The sequence below is a fragment of the Neopsephotus bourkii genome, unplaced genomic scaffold (genome assembly GCF_033783945.1).
Source record: "Neopsephotus bourkii isolate Nb327-2 ecotype Australia unplaced genomic scaffold, CSIRO-AGI_Nbou_v1 NB_1100, whole genome shotgun sequence".
NCBI classification, from domain to species: domain Eukaryota; kingdom Metazoa; phylum Chordata; class Aves; order Psittaciformes; family Psittacidae; genus Neopsephotus; species Neopsephotus bourkii.
Window position 1 is genome coordinate 20,789 of NW_026901587.1, and position 26,713 is coordinate 47,501.

The 26,713-nt window shown below is 53.8% G+C and overlaps 4 protein-coding genes across 7 annotated transcripts; 3 read left to right on the forward strand and 1 right to left on the reverse strand.

The window, feature by feature from the left end:
• Positions 1–588: 588 nt before the first annotated feature.
• LOC133217102 (cytochrome c oxidase subunit 6B1) lies at positions 589–2,657 on the reverse strand. The gene is made up of 4 exons (XM_061362245.1): positions 2,557–2,657; positions 1,636–1,744; positions 1,455–1,555; positions 589–772 (listed from the first exon to the last, which is right to left on the reverse strand). Exons 2-4 carry the CDS (start codon positions 1,739–1,741, stop codon positions 719–721), a joined length of 261 nt encoding a protein of 86 aa, XP_061218229.1. The 5' UTR covers positions 1,742–1,744; positions 2,557–2,657; the 3' UTR covers positions 589–718.
• Positions 2,658–3,474: 817 nt separating this feature from the next.
• Positions 3,475–11,268, forward strand: FBL (fibrillarin). 2 transcript variants are annotated; one of them, XM_061362246.1, is made up of 9 exons: positions 3,475–3,512; positions 4,176–4,223; positions 4,677–4,841; positions 5,625–5,719; positions 6,583–6,753; positions 7,979–8,111; positions 8,226–8,338; positions 9,932–10,077; positions 11,090–11,268. In XM_061362246.1, exons 1-9 carry the CDS (start codon positions 3,503–3,505, stop codon positions 11,109–11,111), a joined length of 903 nt encoding a protein of 300 aa, XP_061218230.1. In that variant the 5' UTR covers positions 3,475–3,502; the 3' UTR covers positions 11,112–11,268. The 2 variants fall into 2 exon arrangements, with proteins under 2 accessions (XP_061218230.1, XP_061218231.1); XM_061362247.1 differs by lacking the exon at positions 4,677–4,841.
• A 3,564-nt stretch (positions 11,269–14,832) lies between these two features.
• Positions 14,833–19,560, forward strand: LOC133217104 (kallikrein-8-like). Its single transcript, XM_061362248.1, has 6 exons — positions 14,833–14,877; positions 16,298–16,356; positions 17,130–17,277; positions 17,423–17,676; positions 19,142–19,278; positions 19,386–19,560. The coding sequence occupies exons 2-6, from the start codon at positions 16,314–16,316 to the stop codon at positions 19,536–19,538; spliced, it is 735 nt and encodes a 244-aa protein (XP_061218232.1). The 5' UTR covers positions 14,833–14,877; positions 16,298–16,313; the 3' UTR covers positions 19,539–19,560.
• Positions 19,561–21,714: 2,154 nt separating this feature from the next.
• Positions 21,715–25,267, forward strand: LOC133217101 (calmegin-like). Of its 3 annotated transcripts, none has more exons than XM_061362244.1 (4): positions 21,715–21,869; positions 22,038–22,182; positions 23,021–23,094; positions 24,544–25,267. In XM_061362244.1, the coding sequence occupies exons 1-4, from the start codon at positions 21,756–21,758 to the stop codon at positions 24,622–24,624; spliced, it is 414 nt and encodes a 137-aa protein (XP_061218228.1). In that variant the 5' UTR covers positions 21,715–21,755; the 3' UTR covers positions 24,625–25,267. The 3 variants fall into 3 exon arrangements, with proteins under 3 accessions (XP_061218228.1, XP_061218226.1, XP_061218225.1); XM_061362242.1 differs by having other exon boundaries at positions 21,717–21,869; positions 23,009–23,094; XM_061362241.1 differs by having other exon boundaries at positions 21,724–21,869; positions 23,006–23,094.
• The last annotated feature ends 1,446 nt before the right edge of the window (positions 25,268–26,713 follow it).

A 26,713-nucleotide genomic window follows, 5' to 3' on the forward strand; every position in this document is an offset into this window, starting at 1 on the left:
AGACCCTGGCTGTCCCTGGGGCCGTGGTGGGGCAGGTCCTGGGCCTCCGACCCCTCCCAGTGCTCCCTTTGGTCCCATAGGATCCACGATGTCCACAAGGAGCACCCATGGGACGCCCATTGTGGGGGCTGGCACCTCCTGTGCCCATCCCACCACCACTGGGAAGGAATAAAAGCTTCTTGGTGGCACCTCCAGGGGGTTCGTGGTGTGGTTCATGGCTTGGCCCAGGGGGACAGCACCATGGGGCCACCAAACATCACCATGGGGTCACCAAACAGCACCATGGGGCAACCAAACAGCACCATGGGGTCATCTCCACCACCATGGGGTCATCTCCACCAGCATGGGGCCACCAAACATCACCATGGGGCCACCCAACCACCATCATGGGGCCACCCAACCATCATGGGGTCATCTCCACCACCATGGGGCCACCCAAACACCACCATGGGGTCACCCAACCACCACCATGGGGCCACCAAACATCACCATGGGGTCATCTCCACCACCATGGGGTCATCTCCACCCCCACGGGGCCACCATCCACCCCCATGGGACCACCTCCCCCCCTTCCAAAAGCACTCCATGGAGCAGTTGAATCCTTTATTGGCCAGCAGGCAGGTGACAACGTTGCCCCCTTCCAGCCCCGTGGTGGCCCCCATCAGCTGCCACCACCATGGTGACACCGGGGTCACCTCCCCCTTGGGGCTGGAGATGCTCAGATCTTGCCTGGGAAGATCCCTTCTTCACGGTACTCGTCCCAGGTTGTCACCTGTAGGGGGAACATCATGGGGACATCATGGGGACAGCATGGGGATACCATGGGGACATCATGGGGACATCATGGGGACACCATGGGGATACCATGGGGACATCATGGGGACATCATGGGGACATCATGGGGGCATCATGGGGACATCATGGGGACATCATGGGGACATCATGGGGACATCATGGGGGCATCATGGGGGACATCATGGGGGCATCATGGGGACATCATGGGGGACATCATGGGGGCATCATGGGGGCATCATGGGGGCATCATGGGGGACAGCATGAGGGACATCATAGGGGCATCATGGGGGCATCATGGGGGCATCATGGGGGGCATCATGGGGGGCATCATGGGGACATCATGGGGGGCATCATGGGGACATCATGGGGAACCCAAGGAATAGGGGTACCCTATGGGGAACCCATTGATGATGGGGACACCCTGGACACCCTGATAACCATGGGGACACCAAGAGGAACCCAAGGAGCATGGGGACACCAAAGGGACACCATGGGGAACCCACTGATCATGGGGACACCCTGGACACCCTGATGACCATGGGGACCCCAAGAAGAACACAACCACCTTTACCCCCCCCCAAGCCCCATAGACCCCCTTTGGTGCTCCCCACAACCCCCATAGGACCCTCCTATTACCCCCCCTTTTGAACCCCACTCACCCAAGAAATAGGGCACAGGGACTTGTAGACCCTATAGTACCATTGGCAAGGAGCAGCATCGGCCCCTTTGGCAGCCATGGCCTTCTGGCACCGATGGAAATCTGCATGGGAAGAGCAGGATCCATCAGGAACGATGCTCCCAGTGCTCCCAGTGCTCCCAGTCTACCCCACAGGGCCCTACCGACGTAGTTCTGCCAACAGTTCTTGGTCTGGTTCTGGTTGGGGAAGCGGCTGTCGAATGGAGCCGTCTTGTAACGCTTCAGCTTGGCCTGGATGTCCTCAGCCATGGCCTGGGGGGCAATTAACGGGTGTTAATTAACCCCCTCTTCATTAACGGCCCCCCCTTGGGGTCCTTAATAGATTAATAGGGGCATTAATCACCCTTAGGGGGTCATTGATGCCTTATGGGGGAGTTAAAGCAAGAATGGAAGCAGGATGATTAATGGGTGACTTAATCCACAATGGGGTAATTAAGACCCCCCTGGCCTTAATTAACACCTATTGTTGTTAATTAATACCCCCCATGGGTTAATTAATGGGCATTAGGAAGCATTAATCCCCCCCCCCAGTAGTGTTAATGCCCCAGTTTGTAATGAGGAAGGAAATAGTAATAGGAGAGGCTTAATAAGGGGTAATTAATGGGTTAATTAAGCCATAATGGACTAATTAATACCCACTAAGGTCAATTAATACCCTCCCTGGGCTAATTAATAACCCCCTTGGGTAATTAATGGCCATTAGGAGTAATTGCCCCCCCCACAGTGACAAACAATCGGCTAATAGAGAGTAATTAATAGGTTAATTAAGCCCATTAGCACTAATTAATACCCTCGGGGTTAATTAATACCCCGCAGTGCTCCCAGTAACGGCCCCATTGCTCCCAGTTCACCCCAGTGCCCCCCCCATTGCTCCCAATGGATCCCAGCGCCCCCCCCCATTGCTCCCAATGGCGCTCCCAATGGCGCTCCCAATGGATCCCAGCACCCCCCCCATTCCTCCCAATTGATCCCAGTGGATCCCAGCGCCCTCCCCACTGCTCCCAATGGCGCTCCCATTGATCCCAGTGGCTCCCAGTGGCTCCCAGTGGACCCCAGCTCCTCACCCGTCCCCGCTCAAAGTCACTTTCAGGCCGGAACCACCGAGACGCAGCGGAAGCGCAGAGCGCGGCCGGAAGTGACGCGACGCACGCTCCCCATAGGCTTCAATGGGGGGGGGGGGGGGGGGGGAACCATAGAGACGGCTGCGGGAGCGGCTCCATGGAGGAAGAGGGAGGACTGAGCGACGCCATTGGTGGGAGGACCCCGGAAGTGGACGGACGGGACCCGAAACAGCACGGAATTGACCCAAAACGGCACGGAATGGCGCCCAGAACACCCCAGCGTGGCTTTAAACAAGCTCTTCGTGCCCCAGAACGCCTCTTCAGGCCCCAAAATGGTCCCAGGAGGCTTCAGGACACCCGAAATATCCGTTTACGTCCTAAATCCCCCCCCGAGAAACCCCCAAATCCCCGGTTTTGTCCTCAAATTCCACCCCGAAGCCCCCGGTTTTGGCCCAGTCCCTCCCAGAAGCCCCCAAATCCCCGTTTTTATCCCCAAATCCTCCCCAGAACCGCCCAAAGCAACGTTTCTGACCCAAAGCACAGCAAAAATTCCCGTTTCTGTCCCCAGATACCATCAGAATCCCCCAAAATCCCCATTTCTGTCCCCAAATACCATCAAAACCCCGCAAGAAAACCTAAAATTCCCACTTTTATCCCCAAATCCCCCTCAGGACCCCATTTTTACGCCCATATTCTCTCAAATCCCCAATTTCTACCCCCAAACCCTTATTTCTCCCTAGGAATTCCCATTTCTGGCCTCAAATCCCCTCAGAAACCCCCAAATTCCGCCTTTTTCACCCCAAAACTCCTTCCCCCCCCCTCCGGTCACGTTGCGGCCGCGGGCGGGCACTAGGACCCAGCGGCGCGGGACGGCGCCCTTGACGTCGCAAAGGGGCGGGGTTTACGGGAGGGTGTTTCCGGTTCCGGTGTTGTCGGAGCGGCACGTGGGATGAGGCCAGGTACGGACTGGGGTAAACTGGGATAAACTGGGATCTAATGGGAAGGAATGGGGTGAGAATGGGATCTAATGGGAGGCAGTGGGATGGGAATGGGGTGTAATGGGAGGCAATGGGATGGGAATGGGATCTAATGGGAGGCAATGGGATGGGAATGGGATCTAATGGGGGGGAATGGGATGGGAATGGGAGCTAATGGGGGGAATGGGGTCTAATGGGAGGCAATGGGATGGGAGTAGGATAGGAATGGGGTATAATGGGATGGGAATGGGGTCTAATGGGAGAGAATGGGAGTTAATGGGGGGGAATGGAGTCTAATGGGAGGCAGTGGGATGGGAGTAGGATGGGAATGGGGTCTGATGGGATGGGAATGGGGTCTAATGGGAGGGAATGGGATGGGAATGGGGTGTGAATGGGACCTAATGGGGGTGAATGGGGTCTAATGGGAGGAAATGGGATGGGAATGGGGTCTAATGGGAGGGAAATGGATGTGATGGGAAGGAATGGGGTGGCAATGGGATCTAACAGGAGGCGATTGGGATGGGAATGGGATGGACTGGGGGGGACTGGGATTATGGGGGGGGGGGGTGCTTGAGCCAGACTGGGAATACCGGGAGCCTGCAGCCCCGTGCTCCCAGTGCTCCCAGTTTAACACCGGCTCCACAGGGTTCAGCCCCCGAGGGGGGGGACGCGGCGGCTTCCGGGGGGGCCGAGGTAAGTGGGGACCTTCCCAGTGCTCCCAGTATGGAGCTGGGAGAGCCCCTGACCCTCCCAGTCCATCCCAATCCCCTCCCAGTCTATCCCAGTCCATCCCAATCCCATCCCAGTCTATCCCAGTCCATCCCAATCCCCTCCCAGTCTATCCCAGTCCATCCCAATTCCCACCAGTCTATCCCAGTCCATCCCAACCACATCCCAGTATATCCCAATATCACCCCAGTCCATCCCAATCCCCCCCAGTCTATCCCAGTCCATCCCAACCCCATCCCAGTCTACCCCAGTCCATCCCAATCCCCTCCCAGTCTATCCCAGTCCATCCCAATTCCCCCCAGTCTATCCCAGTCCATCCCAATCACATCCCAGTCTATCCCAGTCCATCCCAATCCGTTGCCAGTCCATCCCAATCCCCTCCCAGTCCATCCCATTGGATCCCATTGCTCTCTGCAGGAGGCGGGTTCCAGCCCCGGGGCGGAGCCCGAGGGGGCGGGGCGGGCCCCAGGGGGCGTGGCCGGGGCGGTGCAAGGGGCGGGGCCAGAGGCGGGAGGGGCGGAGCCTCCCGCGGCGGCTTCCGGGGGGGCAAGAAAGTGACGGTGGAGCCGCATCGGCACCCAGGTAATGGGAATGGGATAGACTGGGATATAATGGGATGGGAATGGGATATAATGGGAATGGGAATGGGATGTACTGGGATGTAATGGGATGGGAATGGGAATGGGGATGGGATAGAGGATGGGAATGGGGATGGGATGGGAATGGGAGTGCGATAGGCTGGGGATGTACTGGGATATAATGGGATGGGGATGGGATGTAATGGGATAGAATGGGATGGGAATGGGATGGAGATGGGATGGGAATGGATGGAATGGGATAGAATGGGATGGGAATAGGATGTAATGGGATGGGATGGGATAGACTGGGATATAATGGGATGTAATGGGGTAGAATGGGATGGGAATGGGATACAATGGGATGGGATAGACTGGGATATAATGGGGTGGCAATGGTATGTAATGGGATGGTGTTGGGATGGGGTGGGATGGAATGGGAATGGGATAGCCTGGGATGTAATGGGATGGGATGAGATGGAATGGGATATAATGGGATGGGACGGGAATGGGATAGACTGAGATGTATTGGGATGGAATAGGATGGGAATGGGATGTACTGGGATATAATGGGATGGAATGGGAATGGGATAGACTGAGGTTTAATGGGATAGACTGAGATGCAATGGGATGGGGTGGGAATGGGATGTAATGGGATAGACTGGGATATAATGGCATGGGATGGGAATGGGACAGACTGGGATATAATGGGGTAGGATGGGGTTGGGATTGACTGGGAGGGGACTGGGATGGACTGGGGGTCACTGGGGGTCCCTGTCCCCCCCTCCAGGGGTGTTCATCTGCCGGGGCCGGGAGGATGCTCTGGTCACCCGCAACCTGGTGCCGGGAGAGTCGGTCTATGGGGAGAAGAGGATCTCAGTGGAGGTACTGGGATGGACTGGGAGGGCACTGGGGTAGACTGGGAGGGCACTGGGATAGACTGGGATGGACTGGGGTAGAGTAGGATGGACTGGGAGGGCACTGGAATAGACTGAGATAGACTGGGATGGCACTGGGATAGACTGGGAGGGCACTGGGATAGACTGGGATTGACTGGGAGGGCACTGGGATAGACTGGGAGGGCACTGGGATAGACTGGGAGGGCACTGGGATAGACTGGGATAGGAGTTGGATCATCTGGGAGGCGCTGGGAGAGGTGGAGCTCCACCCCGGTAGCACTGGTTGCACCGGGCAGTGTCACTGGTTGCACTGGGAAGCACTGGGAGCACCGGGCGGTGTCACTGGTTGCACTGGGAAGCACTGGGAGCACTGGGCGGTGTCACTGGTTGCACTGGGAAGCACTGGTCCCCGGGCGGTGTCACTGGGAGCACTGGGCGGTGTCACTGGTTGCACTGGGAAGCACTGGTCCCCGGGCGGTGTCACTGGGAGCACCGGGTGGTGTCACTGGTTGCACTGGGAAGCACTGGGCGGTGTCACTGGTTGCACTGGGAAGCACTGGGAGGTGTCACTGGTTGCACTGGGAAGCACTGGGAGCACTGGGTAGTGTCACTGGTTGCACTGGGAAGCACTGGGCGGTGTCACTGGTTGCACTGGGAAGCACTGGTTCCCGGGTGGTGTCACTGGGAGCACTGGGCAGTGTCACTGGTTGCACTGGTTGCACTGGGCGGTGTCACTGGTTGCACTGGGAAGCACTGGGCGGTGTCACTGGTTGCACTGGGCAGTGTCACTGGTTGCACTGGGAAGCACTGGTCCCCCTAGCCCATCCCAGTACCATATCCCCACCCCAGGACGGGGAGGAGAAGGTGGAGTACCGGGCCTGGAACCCGTTCCGCTCCAAGCTGGCCGCTGCCATCCTGGGGGGCATCGACCGCATCCACATCCAGCCCGGAGCCAAGGTCCTGTACCTGGGGGCGGCCTCGGGGACCACCGTGTCCCACGTGTCCGACATCGTGGGGCCGGTGAGCACCGGGATTGGTCCAGGGGGATGCGCGGGGTACCGGGATTGGTCCAGGGGGATGCGGGGGGCACCGGGATTGGTCCAGGGGGATGCGGGGCTCTGGGATTGGTCCAGGGGGATGCGGGGCTCTGGGATTGGTCCAGGGGGATGCGGGGCCTGGGATTGGTCCAGAGGGATGCGTGGGATTGGTCCAGGGGGATGCGGGGCTCCGGGATTGGTCCAGGGGGATGCGGGGCTCCGGGATTGGTTCAGGGGGATGCGGGGGGTACCGGGATTGGTCCAGGGGGATGCAGGGGGTACCATGGCCATAGGGATGCTGGGGGTAGCGGGGTTGGTCCAGGGGGATGCGGGGCTCTGGGATTGGTCCAGAGGGATGCGGGGCTCTGGGATTGGTCCAGGGGGATGCGGGGCTCTGGGATTGGTCCAGAGGGATGCGGGCCGGGATTGGTCAGGGGATGCGCGGGGCTCGGGATTGGTCAGGGGGATGCGGGGGGTACCGGGATTGGTCCAGGGGACGGGGCTCGGGATTGGTCAGAGGGATGCGGGGGACGGGTTGCCAGGGGGATGCGGGGGGTTGGTGGGGGTGGGGGGGTTGGTGGGGTGGGGGGGTTGGTGGGGTGGGGGGGGTTGGTGGGGTGGGGGGGGTGGGGGTTGGTCAGGGGGATGCGGGGCTCCGGGATTGGTCCAGGGGGATGCGGGGGGCTCTGGGATTGGTCCAGAGGGATGCGGGGCTCTGGGATTGGTCCAGGGGGATGCGGGGCTCTGGGATTGGTCCAGGGGGATGCGGGGGGCACCGGGATTGGTCCAGGGGGATGCGGGGGGTACCGGGATTGGTCCAGAGGGATGCGGGGCTCCGGGATTGGTCCAGAGGGATGCGGGGCTCCGGGATTGGTCCAGAGGGATGCGGGGCTCTGGGATTGGTCCAGAGGGATGCGGGGCTCTGGGATTGGTCCAGGGGGATGCGGGGCTCCGGGATTGGTCCAGAGGGATGCGGGGGGTACCAGGATTGGTCCAGGGGGATGCGGGACTCCGGGATTGGTCCAGGGGGATGCGGGGCGTACTGTGGCCATAGGGATGCTGAGGACCCCATTGATACCCTATGGGTGGTGGTGTTGGGTGTGGGTGTGTTGGGTGTGGGTTGTTTGGATGATGGCACCATGTCCATAGTGATGCTGAGGACCCCACTGATGCCACCACCCATGGGGTGCCCCCCCCTTTGTCCCTAGGAGGGCCTGGTTTACGCTGTGGAATTCTCCCATCGCTCCGGTCGGGATCTCATCAACGTGGCCAAGAAGAGGACCAACGTTATCCCGGTCATCGAGGATGCTCGGCATCCCCATAAGTACCGCATGCTGATTGGTGCGTTGGTTGCCATGGCGACGTCCTGGGATGCTCTGGGTTGGGTTTGGGTGGGGTTAATGGGATTTGGGGTCCATTGTCCCATTGTCCCATTGTCCATACTGGTATCCATAGGGATGGTGGACGTCATCTTTGCGGATGTGGCGCAGCCGGACCAGACCCGCATCGTGGCGCTGAACGCACAGCACTTCCTGCGCCGTGGTGGCCACTTCCTCATCTCCATCAAGGTAACACCAGTATAGACCAGTATGGACCAGTATGGAGCAGTACCAAGCACTGGGAAGCAGTAACAGGGCAATAAGCATTAATAGAGGGGCACTGGGAAGCTGTAAGGAGCAGTAATGGGATTCTGGGAACCAGTGATAGGGCACTGGGAACCAGTAATGTGGCATAGGAACCAGTAACAGGGCACTGGCAACCAGTTACTCCCCAGTACAGGGTCACTTGTCCCCAGTTAGTCCCAGTATGGATTCATTGGTCCCCAGTATGGAATCACTGGTCCCCATTATGAGGTCCCTGGTCCCAAGTTAGTCCCTGTATGGAATCACTGGTGCCCAGTATGGAGTCACTGGTTCCCAGTATGGATTCACTGCTCCCCATTATGGATTCACTGCTCCCCGTTATGGGCTCACTGGACCCCATTATGGAGTCACTGCTCCAGGGGGCGCTCTCCCATATCCCTCTCACCTCCAGCCCACCAGGGGGCGCGCTCCCATATCCCCCTCACTCCTCCAGCCCACCAGGGGGCGCTCTCCCTTGTTCCCGTTCACCTCCAGCCCACCAGGGGGCGCTCTCCTTTTTGGGGTTTTGTATCCCCTTACCTCCAGCCCACCAGGGGGCGCCTCCCTATCCCTCACTCCTCCAGCCCACCAGGGGGCGCTCTCCCTTATCCCTTTCACCTCCAGCCCACCAGGGGGCGCTCTCACTCGTGTCCCCCCCATCCCCTTCACCTCCAGCCCACCAGGGGGCGCTCTCACTCATGTCCCCCCATCCCCTTCACCTCCACCCCACCAGGGGGCGCTCTCCCTTATCCCTTTCACCTCCAGCCCAACAGGGGGTGCTCTCACTCGTGTCCCTCCATCCCCTTCACCTCCAGCCCACCAGGGGGCGCTCTCACTCGTGTCCCCCTCCCTTCCTCCAGCCCACCAGGGGCGCTCTCCTTGTTCCCTTCACCTCCAGCCCACCAGGGGCTTCCCTTATCCCTCTCACCTCCAGCCCACCAGGGGCTTCTATCCCCCTCATCCTCCAGCCCACCAGGGGGCGCTCTCCCTTATCCCTCTCACCTCCAGCCCACCAGGGGGCACTCTCACTCGTGTCCCCCCATCCCCATCACCTCCCCACCACGGGGCACTCTCACTCGTGTTTCCACCAGGGGCGCTCTCACTCGTTCCCCTTCACCTCCGGGGGTTTTTGGGTTTCCTTCCCCCACCACCAGGGGGCGCTCTCACTGTCCCTCCCTCCTCCAGCCACCAGGGGGCGCTCTCACTCGTTCCCCTTCACCTCCCCACCACCAGGGGGCGCTCTCACTCGTCTCCCCCACACACACACACACATCCAGCCCACCAGGGGGCTCTCTCACTCGTCTCCGCCCATCCCCTTCACCTCCAGCCCACCAGGGGGCGCTCTCACTCGTCTCCGCCCATCCCCTTCACCTCCAGCCCACCAGGGGGCGCTCTCACTCGTTCCCCTTCACCTCCAGCCCACCAGGGGGCGCTCTCACTCGTGTCCCCCCCATCCCCTTCACCTCCGGGGGGTGTTTTATCCCCATTCACCTCCAGCCCACCAGGGGGCGCTCTCACTCGTCTCCCCCCCCCCCTCAGGCCAACTGCATCGACTCGACGGCGGCGCCCGAGGCCGTGTTCGCGGGGGAGGTCCGGCGCATGGCGGCCGAGAGGATGAAGCCTCAGGAGCAGCTGACGCTGGAGCCCTACGAGAGGGACCACGCCGTGGTCGTGGGCGTCTACAGGTGGGTGGGGTGAGGGCGCCCCCTGGTGGATGGGGGGAGCTGGGGAGGGAGATGGATTGAGGGGGGGGGTGTTGGAAGGTACTGGGATAGGGACTGGGAGGGACTGGGAGGTACTGGGAGGGGATTGGAGGGGACTGGGGTAGACTGGGAGGGGATTGGGATGGATTGGGAGGGGATTGGAGGGCACTGGGGTGGACTGGGAGGGACTGGGATAGACTGGAAGGGACTGGGAGGGGATTGGAGGGCACTGGGGTAGACTGGGAGGGGATTGGGATAGACTGGAGAGGACTGGGAAGGGATTGGAGGGCATTGGGATGGACTGGAAGGGGATTGGAGGGCACTGGGGTAGACTGAGGGGTATTAGAAGGCACTGGGAGGGCACTGGGATAGGGACTGGAGGGCATTGGGATGGACTGGAAGGGACTGGGAGGGGCTTGGAGGGCACTGGCGTAGACTGGGAGGGGATTGGGATAGACTGGAAGGGACTGGGAGGGAATTGGAAGGCACTGGGATGGATTGGGAGGGGATTGGGATAGACTGGGAGGGACTGGGAGGGGATTGGAGGGCACTGGGGTAGACTGGGAGGGGATTGGGATAGACTGGAAGGGACTGGAAGGGAATTGGAAGCACTGGGATAGATTGGGAGGGGATTGGGATAGACTGGGAGGGACTGGGATAGACTGGAAGGGACTGGGAGGGGATTGGAGGGCATTGGGATGGACTGGGAGGAGATTAGAAGGCACTGGGATGGATTGGGAGGGACTGGGATGGTCTGGAAGGGACTGGGAGGAGGTTAGAGGGCATTGGGATAGACTGGGATGGTCTGGAAGGGAACTGGGATGGACTGGGAGGGAATTGGAGGGCACTGGGGTGGACTGGGAGGGGATTGGGAGGCATTGGGATGAACTGGGGATAGACTGGGAGGGACTGGAGGGGAATATGAGGGCATTGGGAGGCACTGGGAGGGGAGACCAGGGTCACGTGACTCAGTTGTGTTTTTTCCCCCCCTCAGGCCCCCCCCAAAGGAGAAGTGACACCGCCTCCTCCTCCCCCTCCCCCCCTTCGGGGGGCGGGACCAGCGCTGGCCCCGCCCCCTCTGCCGTTTTGGGGCAAATTCTCGCGATTTTAGGGTTTGGGGGGGGGGAGGGGTGGAAAATAGAGGTTTCTTATAAAAATAAACTGGAAAAAACCCCAAGTTTTGTGAATGGGGGCAGTGAATGGGGGGGGATGGGGCTGGGGGGCGCTAGGACCCTGTGGGTGCCATTGGGACCTTATGGGGGGCGCTAGGACCCTGTGGGAACCACCCAGTTCATCCCAGTTACCCCCCTCTAGAGCTTACTGGGACCCCACTAAACCCCCTCTCAGCCACTGGGAGCAATTGGGGGACACTGGGGGTAACTGGGAAGGAACTGGGGGTAACTGGGAGCAATTGGCGGACACTGGGGTTAACTGGGAAGGAACTGGGGGTAACTGGGAGCAATTGGCAGACACTGGGGGTAACTGGGAAGGAACTGGGAGTAACTGGGAAGGAACTGGGGGTAACTGGGAGCAATTGGCGGACACTGCGGGTAACTGGGAAGGAACTGGGGGTAACTGGGAAGGAACTGGGGGTAACTGGGAGCAATTGGGGGACACTGGGGTTAACTGGGAAGGAACTGGTGGTAACTGGGAGCAACTGGGACCCTCCTCATTGATCCCCCCATTCAATCCATGGGGGGGGGGGGAAGAAGTGAACTGGGCCCAGTTTAAACCCGTGCGTCCCTCCCAGTTGCTTAATGACCTTAATGAGCTCCCTCAATTAACACCCCCCCCGGGGGAGCTCTTGAGGAGCCGCCACCTGATTGGTGGAGGCGAGAGCAGCCGCCACCTGATTGGTCGAGGCTAGAGGAGCCGCACCCGATTGGCTGCCGCGAGTGCTGGGTGAGGCTGAAGGAGCTGAGTCAGCCCCAGCCCAGCCCAGTTCATCCCAGTTCAGGCCAGTTCAGGCCAGTTCAAGCCGGTGGCGGCGGTTGGGGCTCAACTGGGATTGGCTGGGAACCGGATGGACCCGCTCTTTTGCCCTGGAGGTCCTGGGAGGGGCCTTCAAGGGGCTTCTAGGGTTGGACTGGGAGGGACTGGGAGGGACTGGGAGGGACTGGGAGGTCGCGGTGATGGGCACCAGGATGCGTTGTGGGTGTAGCTCCTACTTCTTCTCTTCTACAAGGACCAAAGGGGACCCAATGGTGGCCATGGACCATGGTGGCCATCAGCATCTTCATCCATAAGGACCATGGGGATCATCTCCATCCTCATCCATAGGGACCATGGGGATCATCTCCATCCTCATCCATAGGGACCATGGGGATCATCTCCATCCTCATCCATAGGGACCATGGGGATCATCTCCATCCTCATCCATAAGGACCATGGGGATCATCTCCATCCTCATCCATAAGGACCATGGGGATCATCTCCATCCATAAGGACCATGGGGATCATCTCCATCCTCATCCATAAGGACCATGGGGATCATCTCCATCCATAAGGACCATGGGGATCATCTCCATCCTCATCCATAAGGACCATGGGGATCATCTCCATCCTCATCCATAAGGACCATGGGGATCATCTCCATCCTCATCCATAAGGACCATGGGGATCATCTCCATCCTCATCCATAAGGACCATGGGGATCATCTCCATCCTCATCCATAGGGACCATGGGGATCATCTCCATCCTCATCCATAAGGACCATGGGGATCATCTCCATCCTCATCCATAAGGACCATGGGGATCATCTCCATCCATAAGGACCATGGGGATCATCTCCATCCTCATCCATAAGGACCATGGGGATCATCTCCATCCATAAGGACCATGGGGATCATCTCCATCCCCATCCATAGGGACCATGGGGATCATCTCCATCCATAAGGACCATGGGGATCATCTCCATCCTCATCCATAGGGACCATGGGGATCATCTCCATCCTAATCCATAGGGACCATGGGGATCATCTCCATCCTCATCCATAAGGACCATGGGGATCATCTCCATCCTCATCCATAAGGACCATGGGATCATCTCCATCCATAAGGACCATGGGGATCATCTCCATCCAGACCAGATCCCATTGGAGGTTCACCATCTGACCATCTTCTTCCATCTCCACATCCTTAGATCCACCACGGACCCACATTTGGGATGGGATCCCATTGGAGATGCTCCCATTGACCATCTTCACCCATTCCCATGGGCTGGAATCCATCATGGAGCCACATTTGGGATCCAATCCCATTGGACATCCCCATCCCTGGACCCCACCATGGACCCGTTCCCATTGGACATCCCCATCCCTGGACCCCACCATGGACCCGTTCCCATTGGACATCCCCATCCCTGGACCCCACCATGGACCCGTTCCCATTGGACATCCCCATCCCTGGACCCCACCATGGACCCGTTCCCATTGGACATCCCCATCCCTGGACCCCACCATGGACCCGTTCCCATTGGACATCCCCATCCCTGGACCCCACCATGGACCCGTTCCCATTGGACATCCCCATCCCCATGGCCTGGACCCCACCATGGACCCGTTCCCATTGGCCATCCCCATCCCCATGGCCTGGACCCCACCATGGACCCGTTCCCATTGGACGACCCCACCATGGACCCGTTCCCATTGGACATCCCCATCCCCGGACCCCACCATGGACCCGTTCCCATTGGACATCCCCATCCCTGGACCCCACCATGGACCTGTTCCCATTGGACGACCCCACCATGGACCCGTTCCCATTGGACGACCCCACCATGGACCCGTTCCCATTGGACGACCCCACCATGGCCTCCCTGGACCCCACCATGGACCCGTTCCCATTGGACATCCCCATCCCTGGACCCCACCATGGACCCGTTCCCATTGGACGTCCCCATCCCTGCATCCCACCATGGACCCGTTCCCATTGGACGTCCCCATCCCTGGACCCCACCATGGACCCGTTCCCATTGGACATCCCCATCCCTGGACCCCACCATGGACCCGTTCCCATTGGACGTCCCCATCCCTGGACCCCACCATGGACCCGTTCCCATTGGACATCCCCATCCCTGGACCCCACCATGGACCTGTTCCCATTGGACGACCCCACCATGGACCCGTTCCCATTGGACGACCCCACCATGGACCCGTTCCCATTGGACATCCCCATCCCTGGACCCCACCATGGACCTGTTCCCATTGGACATCCCCATCCCTGCATCCCACCATGGACCCGTTCCCATTGGACATCCCCATCCCTGGACCCCACCATGGACCCGTTCCCATTGGACGACCCCACCATGGACCCGTTCCCATTGGACATCCCCATCCCTGGACCCCACCATGGACCCGTTCCCATTGGACGACCCCACCATGGACCCGTTCCCATTGGACATCCCCATCCCCGGACCCCACCATGGACCCGTTCCCATTGGACATCCCCATCCCTGGACCCCACCGTGGACCCGTTCCCATTGGACGTCCCCATCCCTGGACCCCACCATGGACCCATTCCCATTGGACGACCCCACCACGGACCCGTTCCCATTGGCCATCCCCATCCCTGAACCCCACCATGGACCCGTTCCCATTGGCCATCCCCATCCCTGGACCCCACCATGGACCCGTTCCCATTGGACGTCCCCATCCCCTGCTCCCATAGGAAGGTTCCGGGATGGGCCGAGGGCGGGGGAGCCTCTTCCTGCTCCAGCCCCACATAAAAGGGCCCGGAGGAGCGGAGCCCGGAGCAGACGCGGAGGAGCCGCTCCCGCCCCGGTAGGGACGCGGGGCCCGGTCCCAGCCCCATTCCCAGCCCCATTCCCACCCCTTCCCTTCCCCCTTCCCCTCTTCCCCTCCATTCACAACCCTCCTCTGCCCATCCCCCTTCTCCCATCCCCCTTTTCCCTTCCCCCCCTTTTCCCTTCCCCCCCTTTTCCCATCCCCCTCTTTTCCCATCCTTTTCCCATCCCCCTTTTCCCCATTCCCATCCCTTTTCCCTTCCCCCCCTTTTCCCTTCCCCCCCTTTCCCCATCCCCCTCTTTTCCCATCCCCCTTTTCCCTTCCCCCTTTTCCCCATTCCCATCCCTTTTCCCTTCCCCCCCTTTTCCCTTCCCCCCCTTTCCCCATCCCCCTCTTTTCCCATCCCCCTTTTCCCTTCCCCCTCTCCACTCCTTCCCCCTTTTCCCAGCCTCCCTTCCCTCTTTTTTTCCTTTTTTCCTTCTTTTTTTTCCCGTCTTTTTACCTTTTTTTTTCTGCTTTATTTCCTTCTTTTTCCCTCTTTTTTTTCCTTCTTTATTTCTTTCATTTTTCCTTTCTTTTTCCTTCTTTTTTTCCCTTCTTTTTACCTTCTTTTTTTTATTCTTTCTTTCCTTCTTTTTTCCTCTTTTTTTCCTTTTTTTTCCTTCTTTTTACTTTGTTTTTTTCTTCTTTATTTCCTTCTTTTTTCCTTTTTTTTTCCCTTTCTTTTTTCCTTCTTTTTTCATTTCTTTTTCCTTCTTTTTTCCTCTTCTATTTCCTTTCTTTTTTTCTTCTTTATTTCCTTCTTTTTTCCCCTTTTTTCCTTCTTTTTTCCCTTCTTTTTCCCTTCTTTTTTCTTCTGTATTTCCTTCTTTTTCCCTTCTTTTTCCTTCTTTTTTTCCTCTTTTTTCCTTCTTTTTTTCCTTGTTTTTACCTTCTTTTTTCTTATTTCCTTCTTTTTTCTTTTTTTTCTTCTTTATTTCTTTCTTTTTTTTCCTTCTTTTTCCTTCTTTTTCCCCCTTCTTTTTACCTTCTTTTTTCTTATTTCCTTCTTTTTTCCCTTTTTTCTTTTTTATTTCCTTCTTTTTTCCTCTTTTTCCTTCTTTTTTTCCTTTTTACCTTCTTTTTTCTTCTGTATTTCCTTCTTTTTCTTATTTTTTTTCTTCATTTTTCCCTTATTTTTCCCTTCGTTTTTCTTTATTTCCTTCTTTTTTCCTCTCTTTTTTCCTTCTTTTTTTCCTTTTCACCTTCTTTTTTTCTTCTTTATTTCCTTCTTTTTTCCTTCTTTCCCTTCTTTTTTCCCCCTCTTTTTCTCCTTTTTTCCCCTTTTTTCCCCTTCTTTCCTCCTTCTTTTCCCTCCTTCCCCCCCCCATTTTCCCCTTCCCCCCCCCCCTCACCCCTCTCTCCCCATGGGCCCCATTGCTCCCTGTCCCCATCCCAACCCCACATCTCCCCCCAGCTCCCGGTGCTCCGGTATGAGGCTCCTGCTCCTGATGCTCCTGGCACTGGAAGCCACCGGTAGGACATCACCTGGGCCCCATAGGTCCTTATGGACCCCCATTGACCCCATGGACCCCCATTGACCCCCATCCTCCCTATGGATCTCCCCCTATTGACCCTATGGATCTCCCCTCATTGTCCCTATAGGCCCCCATCCTATGGACCTCCCGCCCTTGACCCCATTGACCCCATTGACCCCCATTGACCCCATTGACCCCCATTGACCCCATTGACCCCCATTGACCCCATTGACCCCATTGACCCCATTGCCCCCCATTGACCCCATTGACCCCCATTGACCCCATTGACCCCCCATGGCCCCCCATTGACCCCATGAACCCCCATTGACCCCATTGACCCCATGGACCCCCATTGACCCCATTGACCCCCCATTGACCCCCATTGACCCCATGAACCCCCATTGACCCCATTGACCCCATGGACCCCCATTGACCCCATGGACCCCCATTGACCCCATGGACCCCCATTGACCCCATTGACCCCCATTGACCCCATGGACCCCCATTGACCCCATTGACCCCCCATTGACCCCATTGACCCCCATTGACCCCATGGCCCCCCATTGACCCCATTGAACCCCATTGACCCCACTGACCCCCATTGACCCCATGGCCCTCCCAATATGCCCCGCATCAATGCGGCCTCTTCCACCCCTCCTTCACCTCCTCATCCAGAGGGGCTTGAAGATGTGGGACTGGGACCACCCCCACCAGTGCTGTCCCAGTGATCCCAGTATCTCCCTTCCACCCCTCCCCATTGCCCCCCCATAGCCTCAAGGAACGTCCTATGGGTGATCGAGGGCACCTCCTGTGACCTCCCTTGGCAAGCCGCCCTCTTCAAAGGCGACCGCTTCATCTGTGGTGGGACCCTGGTGGACAGGAGCTGGGTGCTGACGGCCGCCCATTGCCACGTCCCCGGGTAGGACCCCATTGCCTTTGGGTTCTATGGGGCGGGGTGGAGCTCAGCTCTGATTTAGGGGTTCCTCTATGGGGCTAGGGCTGTGCTGTCAATGGGGGTCTAACTGGGAGCCATCACCATCACCATAACCATGGGGTCCCATCAGCTTCATCAACGTGCGGTTGGGGGGCCGGCGCCACAAGGACTCCAATGGGCCCGAGCAGAGGAGGCACTCGGCCATGGTCTTCAAGTACCCCTGGTACAACGAGACCAACAAGGATGGGGACCTCATGCTCATCAGGCTCCACCTCCCCATCCACATCAACAAGCAGGTGAAGCCCTTGCCATTGGCCACCCATTGCCCCGTGCCCGGTAAGACGTGTCAGATCTCAGGATGGGGGTCCACCACCAGCCCAGAAGGTAGGAAGCATGGGGGTCCAAATAGAGGGGGTTCTCGTCATGGGGGTCACATCCCTATGGGGATATAGGGGAAGGTTGGGTGATGTTCGGCCATGGTGAGGACACCAAGAAGGGATTGGGTGCCACCAAGAGGGTGGATGGGCTCCAATGAGGTCCATGTTGGATGCTCTGGTCCATATCTCCACCATGGGTGACCCCATCTCCTCCATCACCCAACTTGGGTGGCCAAGGAGGGCCTCAAGGAGCTTTGGAGCTCCCGTTGGGTACCACCAATGGATGCTCAATGAGGTCCACATTGGATGCTCAGGTCCATATCTCCATCATGGGTGACCCCATCTCCTCCATCACCCAAGGAGGACCTCAAGGAGCTTTGGAGCTCCCATTGGGTACCACCAATGGATGCTCAATGAGGTCCCCATTGGATGCTCAGGTCCATATCTCCATCATGGGTGACCCCATCTCCTCCATCACCCAAGGAGGACCTCAAGGAGCTTTGGAGCCCCTGTTGGGTACCACCAATGGATGCTCCAATGAGGTCCACATTGGATGCTCAGGTCCATATCTCCATCATGGGTGACCCCATCTCCTCCATCACCCAAGGAGGACCTCAAGGAGCTTTGGAGCTCCTGTTGGGTACCACCAATGGATGCTCCAATGAGGTCCACATTGGGTCTGGGTTGGATGCTCAGGTCCATATCTCCATCATGGGTGACCCCATCTCCTCCATCAACCAAGGAGGACCTCCAGGAGCTTTGGAGCTCCCATTGGGTACCACCAATGGATGCTCAATGAGGTCCCCATTGGATGCTCAGGTCCATATCTCCATCATGGGTGACCCCATCTCCTCCATCACCCAAGGAGGACCTCAAGGAGCTTTGGAGCCCCCGTTGGGTACCACCAATGGATGCTCAATGAGGTCCCCATTGGATGCTCAGGTCCATATCTCCATCATGGGTGACCCCATCTCCTCCATCACCCAAGGAGGACCTCAAGGAGCTTTGGAGCTCCCATTGGGTACCACCAATGGATGCTCAATGAGGTCCACATTGGATGCTCTGGTCTGTATCTCCATCATGGGTGACCCCATCTCCTCCATTACCCAAGGAGGACCTCAAGGAGCTTTGGAGCCCCCATTGGGTACCACCAATGGATGCTCAATGAGGTCCACATTGGATGCTCAGGTCCATATCTCCATCATGGGTGACCCCATCTCCTCCATCACCCAAGGAGGACCTCAAGGAGCTTTGGAGCCCTCATTGGGTACCACCAATGGATGCTCAATGAGGTCCACATTGGATGCTCAGGTCCATATCTCCACCATGGGTGACCCCATCTCCTCCATCACCCAAGGAGGATCTCAAGGAGCTCTGGAGCCCCCGTTGGGTACCACCAATGGATGCTCCAATGAGGTCCACATTGGATGCTCAGGTCCATATCTCCACCATGGCCTCTCCACCCCTCACAGTGACCTTCCCCGAGGACCTCCATTGCACCAAGGTGACCATCATCCCGCAGGACCAATGCCACCGCATCTACCCCGACTCCATCACCACCAACATGGTTTGCGCCGGTGAATCCCGCAGCCGGGCCGACTCCTGCCAGGTGGGTCCATGGCCATTGGTGGACCCATGGAGGAGGTCCTGGGATGGGAGGAGTTCCCATTGGTTGGCTCCATTGGGGACCTCATTGTCCTCCATGGCCCCCATCAGGGTGACTCCGGGGGACCTCTGATGTGCGATGGGCGCCTCCAAGGCATCGTCTCTTGGGGTCCCGGTGTCTGTGGGGACCCCAAGAAGCCCGGGGTCTACGTCAACCTCTGCAAGTACACGCGGTGGCTTCAGGAGACCATGAGGAGGAAGTGAGAGCTCCCCACCCATCCTCACCCTGGCCCATGGGATGGAGCCACCCCAAAGCTTCTCCTCCATAGGGGAAGGTCCCCCCAGAGCCGGCCGGTCCGAGCGCTGGGTGAGGAGCAGGTAGGGCTCCACCATAAGGACCCTATGGAGATGATGCTGGATGAATAAAGAGCTGATGGACGTGGCTTTGGACCACGTCTTCTACTGCTGGACATGGGCAAGAGGTGGCCTCTGGTGTCCAGAGGTTCATAGGGGCAGAAGGTCCTCCATAGGCTTTAGGGTTGACCTAATGGGGACCCTATGGGGTAGATACGGAGCTGGGGTTGAGCTGTTGGCCCTAATGGGGACCCTATGGGGTAGATACAGTGCTGGGGTTGAGCTGTTGGCCCTAATGGGGACCCCATTGACCATGGCGTAGATACAGAGCTGGGGTTGAGCTGTTGGCCCTAATGGGGACCCTATGGGGTAGATACGGAGCTGGGGTTGAGCTGTTGGCCCTAATGGGGACCCCATTGACCATGGGGTAGATACAGAGCTGGGGTTGACCTGTTGGCCCTAATGGGGACCCCGTTGACCATGGGGTAGATACAGAGCTGGGGTTGAGCTGTTGGCCCTAATGGGGACCCCATTGACCATGGGGTAGATACAGAGCTGGGGTTGACCTGTTGGCCCTAATGGGGACCCCCTTGCCCATGGGGTAGATACGGAGCTGGGGTTGACCTGTTGGCCCTAATGGGGACCCTATGGGGTAGATACGGAGCTGGCGTTGAGCTGTTGGCCCTAATGGGGACCCCATTGACCATGGGGCAGATACAGAGCTGGGGTTGACCTGTTGGTCCTAATGGGGACCCCATTGACCATGGGGTAGATACAGAGCTGGGGTTGAGCTGTTGGCCCTAATGGGGACCCTATGGGGTAGATACAGAGCTGGGGTTGACCTGTTGGCCCTAATGGGGACCCCATTGACCACGGGGTAGATACAGAGCTGGGGTTGAGCTGTTGGCCCTAATGGGGACCCCATTGACCATGGGGTAGATACAGAGCTGGGGTTGAGCTGTTGGCCCTAATGGGGACCCCATTGACCATGGGGTAGATACGGAGCTGGGGTTGACCTGTTGGTCCTAATGGGGACCCCATTGACCATGGGTTCGATACAGAGCTGGGGTTGACCTGTTGGCCCTAATGGGGACCCCATTGACCATGGGTTCGATACAGAGCTGGGGTTGACCTGTTGGCCCTACCATGGGGTAGACCTGTTGACCCCACTATAGGACCTGTTGACCCCACTATATAGGACCTGTTGACCCCACCATGAGGCACATCTATTGTCCACTTTGGGGTCACCCAGAATGCTTTGCACCATCATGGAGGGGACCAAACCCACCTTGGTGTCCTCCAACAACAAGGCCCAGAGCATTGATATGGGGGGGGAGTGGGGTTGCCCATCTATGGGGTCTTCATGGTCCCACCTTGGTGTTGGGATGGGGTGGAGAAGGTGTCCATAGGATGCTGTTGGTCAATGTGTCCATGAAGTCAATGCTTTTTTGAAATCTTGCCCTTTTTTGAAATATATGGTTTTATGTCTGGACCTGTATGTATGCCTATACACACAACAGCAAAAATATTCCCTTTGAGTCCTCTCACTCCGCTGTGCCCTGTGCCTCTCAAACTTCCTGACTTTGTTTCTGATGTACTCTTTTCCAGGGGTCTTGCTGGACCAGTCACTTGGCCTACCTACGCCCCTCTACTATATAAGTCAGAGCTGGGCTGGGAGGACAGTTTACTCCCTGAATAATTGGCAGTCAAAAGAGAGAACATGGTAGTACAGATGGAGCATGACACTGCTCCGAGGTTCTGGATGCTTTGGGAGCTTCCAGCTGAGTTAGCACAGTATAGGATAAAAACAAAGTAGCTGGGAAGGGTGTGAAATGTGAGCTTGCCAAGACTCCAAATGTTGCTTTGCAAAATTGACTAGTGGCCAGTCTGGTACATTTGGAGTACCAGATTTGTTCCTTCTTACTTAACACCTGCTATTCATTTGCGGTCTGTCAAGTTATACTTTACTAGTATTAAAGTCCAATATTGTTTTAGTCATTAAAAGAGGTAAAGAAGGGTTTTCTTTAGGCAACATAAAGCTAAAAATATTTACAGTATGCTTTGTAAACTTAAGTGTTGAGAGGGATGTAAATGCAAAATTAATAATTGTTTTTAATGTAGCCTGGTATGTTTAGTCAACCGGTGACTGCTGCAGAAGACCACCCATGGCTCTGGGTTCTTTACATCTTGACTTTCGCTCTCCCTGTTGGTCTAGGGGTGTTGTTCTGCTGGCCAACAAAGGTAAGAGAAACCTACTACATTTTTATTTGATTTTACTCTTAATACTTTATTTGAAAACTATGATCATCTGTGTAACAGTACGCCCTTTCAATGGGCCATTGATATTACTTAGCTTACAGTGGCTTTTGTTTAATTCTTAGTTTAAGTGTAAATTGAGTTTTGTTGTAGAAACCAGATGAAGATATTGACTTTAAAAAACCTGATATATCTAAGCCAATTACAAAAGGAGAACTAGACCAAGAGGGAGAGGAGTTAGACGATGATGAAATACAATTAGAAGAAGAAAAAGGAAATGAAGATACTGCTGAAGATGGTAAGATGAGCAAGCCCGCTTGCTGTTTGATTGTAAATATATGAATAGGACTATTTTTTGGATTGCATTGCCAATAATTACAGTTATCTTTGAATATGCATAACCTGCCATGCTCTGAGTCATCTTTTTGTCTTTAACAACCTCCAGCAAGTAACATTCCATAGCTAATAGTTCTTTGATAAATATAAGGGGAAAGTCTTCTCAGTATTTTTCACTTTTAGGAAATTAATGGGCTTCCACCAGTCTTTGTGTGTTTGTAGACAATGATGTGTATTTTCTCAGTTCTGAATTTTCCATATATTGAACATATCTGAATGGTTCAGATACACGTACCTTATAAGCTATTACAGACACATTAAGTCTTTAACATAAGTCTTTCATCCTGTCTGTGGGAGGGTTGTACCTTGAATTATTCTATTGGTCACTGATTTTAGTAATTCTTGATAAAGCCTGAAAATACAGTAGATGTGAAATACTGAAAGCTGCTCCGTGGTTTTTTTTTGTTTTTTGGGTTTTTTTTTCCCTGACAGAAACCAACTGAAAGTTGTCATTTTAGTTGGTCAATTAAAAGTCTGAAAGTACATGCTATCATGAAAAGAGAGAATGCCAAAGCTGTTAAAATTAGTTAGTAAATCCAACAGTGATCAGTTTCTACTGAATAATGAGAATTCTGCTCTCTGTATTAGAGATGTTTTTAAGGGTTATTGTAAACTAGCAGTTCATTCTAAGACTTGAGATTGGCTCCCTTCCTTACTGGTGTTTCTGGAAATAGTACATTTTTAATATAGTTCTGTTTACCAAGTAAAACTAGTTTCTTCTGCAGAAGATGAGGGTGGAGGAGAAAAAAATGACATTGCAGATACAAGTCAAGAAGAAGGTGATAAGTCAAATAAATCTAGTTCAGAAGATGAGGTAAGGTTGTGAGGTTTTTTTCCCTATTTTTGCTTTGTCCTTATCCAACATCACTCTTCTAACTAAGCTCAGTTACCCACAAGAGTTTTTCTTTTGTTAAGACATAAATCATGAGGGGGGATGTTATGTTTGAGTTGGACACCTCAACTGCTCTCTATAGGTTTGTGAAACATTTCTCTTCCTGTGTAATTTTGGCTAAGAGGTGATATTTATTGTAAAATACAGGTATAGTATGAAATGATCATGCAGGTCTCTAAACATGAAACTTTTTTACAGGAGTATAGTTTTTAACAAGTTATTAAATGAATCAAGTCTTAAATTTGGCTGCTGCAGCAGATTTCAATCTCTTTATATTATGCTACTTAACTGGTGGAACATGTGATTCTAAACAAATAGCCTTTCAGTGAGACTTTTTTTGTTGTTGTTGTTAAAAAAAAATAGGGGTTTAATCAAAATGACCCATACTGGTCTTGAATTCAGCACCTGCAGTTCCATTTCTCTTGTGCAGGTTAATCAGTCACCAGATAATCTGTAAAATGTTTTTCAGAAAATTACATTGTAGAATGGAATTTGTGTGTGCTTTTCTTGCTTGTCAACTGCTCATTATCCTTTCATTTAGTCACACTGGTATGTCTGAGATCATTTAGATCCACCCACAGTATTTCTGTTGGTCATCCTGTGCTTGCCACTCCCTAAATGAGTCCCTTCCCAGATTAGAGGAGTTGTTTAATGTAACCTTAACTCCTTTTCATATAGAAGTCCTCTGAGAAACTGTACCTTACATGAGGTTGCATTGCTTCAGCACTGAAATTCTCCATTAATTACCTCTTATTCAGTACTTCCTCTTCTTCCTTTAAGAAGTTTGGGGTCTTTTTTCCCTTAAACTTACCTGGGAACACAGTATCTGATGAATCCACCAAGATGCATGTGACTCTGTGAACGTAACAGTATCTGTGTGTATGCCATTACCTGCTGTCACAGTGAGGTTATGTGTTGCTCCTCTCAGGGTATTTTCAGGGTGTACAAATTTCAGTCATGAGTTACTTGGTGACCTACTTGGGAGATATCATACATGCCATATTCTCACTCAGGTTGCGCCACAGTCTGTGAGCTGTTACTTCTAAATGAGGTGCTTACCCTTAGGTGATGCAGGGAAGTGAGAAAGCAATGCATTGTCTGCTTTTAAACCAGGCAGTAAATGGGCAAAACCAGATTCCTGACATTGTTTTTGATGTACTGGTCTCTTCCTTCTGCATATAGAAAGAAAAAGTCTTCCACCTACTTTATTTATTGATAGATTAGTATTAGGGAAAATAATGTCCTATCGCTGAAGTGTTGCATTTAGTGACACGATGGGGGTGAGGGGAAGGGGGATAAAGTAGTATGCCAGTTGTGATAATCAAAACTGGTTTAAAATTTTAATGCTGATTTTTTTGGTTGCCCCCCCAGGTGAAAGAAGCTAACGAAGACACAGGTTATGGAGATAGTCCACTGAAATCAGTGCGCAAAAGAAGAGTACGGAAGGACTGAGTTACTTCCAGCTAGTTTTTGTACATCTAGATGATAGCAACTTCTGCTACATCACCTCAGTGGGCCTTGACAGCAGCCAAGTTCCTGAGATTTGAAGAAAAAAGAGGGCCTCATTGCTACTTAAGTTCTTATTTGAATTCTCTAATCTCTTTTAACCTTCCTTGATTCCCTTTTTTAAGGAGAACTATCTGTGAGGAGTTGTCTGATGTTTTGAATTCAGAATAAATGTGAAATTACATGTCAGCCAGCTGATGTTAAGGTTAAGATCCTTAAGATTTGAAGGTTCCTAGAAATTAGTATTAGTTGGTGATAACTTACTCTAAATATTTTTTAAAGTGAATAAATTATAATATTTTTGCAGCTCTAGCACAAAATTAGTGGTTTACACTTTTCAGCTGAAAGAGGATGGTAGTATAGATATAGCATCTATAGGAGTTCACGTTGCTATGAGAAAAGGTATTTTTTCTGTGCAGAGCTAAATGCAATAATTGTTTTTGTATGATTTAGTGCTAGCAACAATTTCTATTGTAAATTATTTATTTTAGTTGATCTTGTTATATGGCTGGTCACCTGTTCACTTTAGACATTGTAATTTATTTTTAAGAGCTATTTTAAAATAGACTGCTCCTAGAACATGCGGTAATTGATGTGACTTGGTTTACTTCTGAATGCGGTATCAAAACTGCAAAAGTGACATATACAGATGATTTTTTCAGACTTTTATAGTTCTCATGTTCCAAGCCAGAGTGGTATAACCTCTGTTTATAGAATACTTGCTAAGTGTACACTGCCTCATAATAATATTTAATAACTCTTGCTTAACATGGAATTTATTAATAAGAATTTTTGATGGATTCAGTTTTTTACAGATGTAACTGGGCATTCTCATAACATAGTTTAAATAAACTGCATATTGTAAAAGAAATGTTGTTTTGTTAAAGTTCATCTGTATATTAAAACAAACACTAAAACTGCAATCACCAGAAACCTCTTAAATATTTTCACAGCAGATTGGGTCATCATATATTCCATGGCAGCCTCTAACAAATGAACAATTAATTAACCCTAATCCAGAAGCTAGTGTCTTCAAGTGCTTGTGCTGAACTATTTGAAAGTTATTTATATTGGACTCTTATTTTGTGTGAACTATGTGGAAAGGCCTCTGGTTTTGTTAAGAGTTTGAGGGGTTTTGGTGTGGTGTATTGGTTGGTTGGTTGTATTTTGTTGTTGTTGTTCTTGTGTTTTTGTTTGGTTTAATGCATGTTCCCTCCTCTTTATTTAGGGTTTAAACTCAAAAGTTTAAGTGAAGAGTCCAAATTCCTCCTCTTGCCTGAGACTTGTGACCAATAGGTAGAAGTTGTTACCAGTTGTTAGAAGCTGTTACCCTGCTAGTAACAACTACTGTGAGCTGTCAGGGAACACTTCAGCACTTCTATTGAATGTGTCGTCTGAGCCTGGTAAAAGTCCTTTGGATTTTTTACAGCATTCAGCTGTGGTTTTGGGGGTAGTGTTTATCTGTTTTGTTGGGATGGGTTTTTTTGGTTTGTTGTTTTGGTGGTGGTGATTTTTTTTTTTTTGGGGGGGGGGGGAGCGGGGGAGGAGGGATTTGTTTGGTGTGGTAGTTATCCCAGGGACTGGTCACTCCCAGAGGGGTTGCTAGTCTTCCCTTAAGAGTTTAGTGAGGTTCCCATAAGGTCTTGATTAATGCCCCATCAGCATCTTTGCTTGTACCTCACTTCAGTAAACAAGGAGCTATTTATTATGATCTGATGAGGCCATGACTCAAGGATGGTCTTTGCAGCAATACTGACTCTCTGTAAGGCCTATCTCGCTTGAATACTGACTTAATGACCTTGATTACCCAGAGATAGAAGATACCTTTCTGCACATCAGCTTACTTGGATTTAGTCTTATGCTAGTAATTAGGGGAGAAATATGAGAGCTTTGGGGGTTTGAGGCTGTAGGCCTAGAAAGCCAGGCAAAAGGAGAACTCTCATTGACACTTGTAACTGATGTTTCCCCATGGTTCCTGTGTGTATTCCATTTGTATTTGAACAGGTTTTTCAGGAAAAATACTTGATCTTGCTAT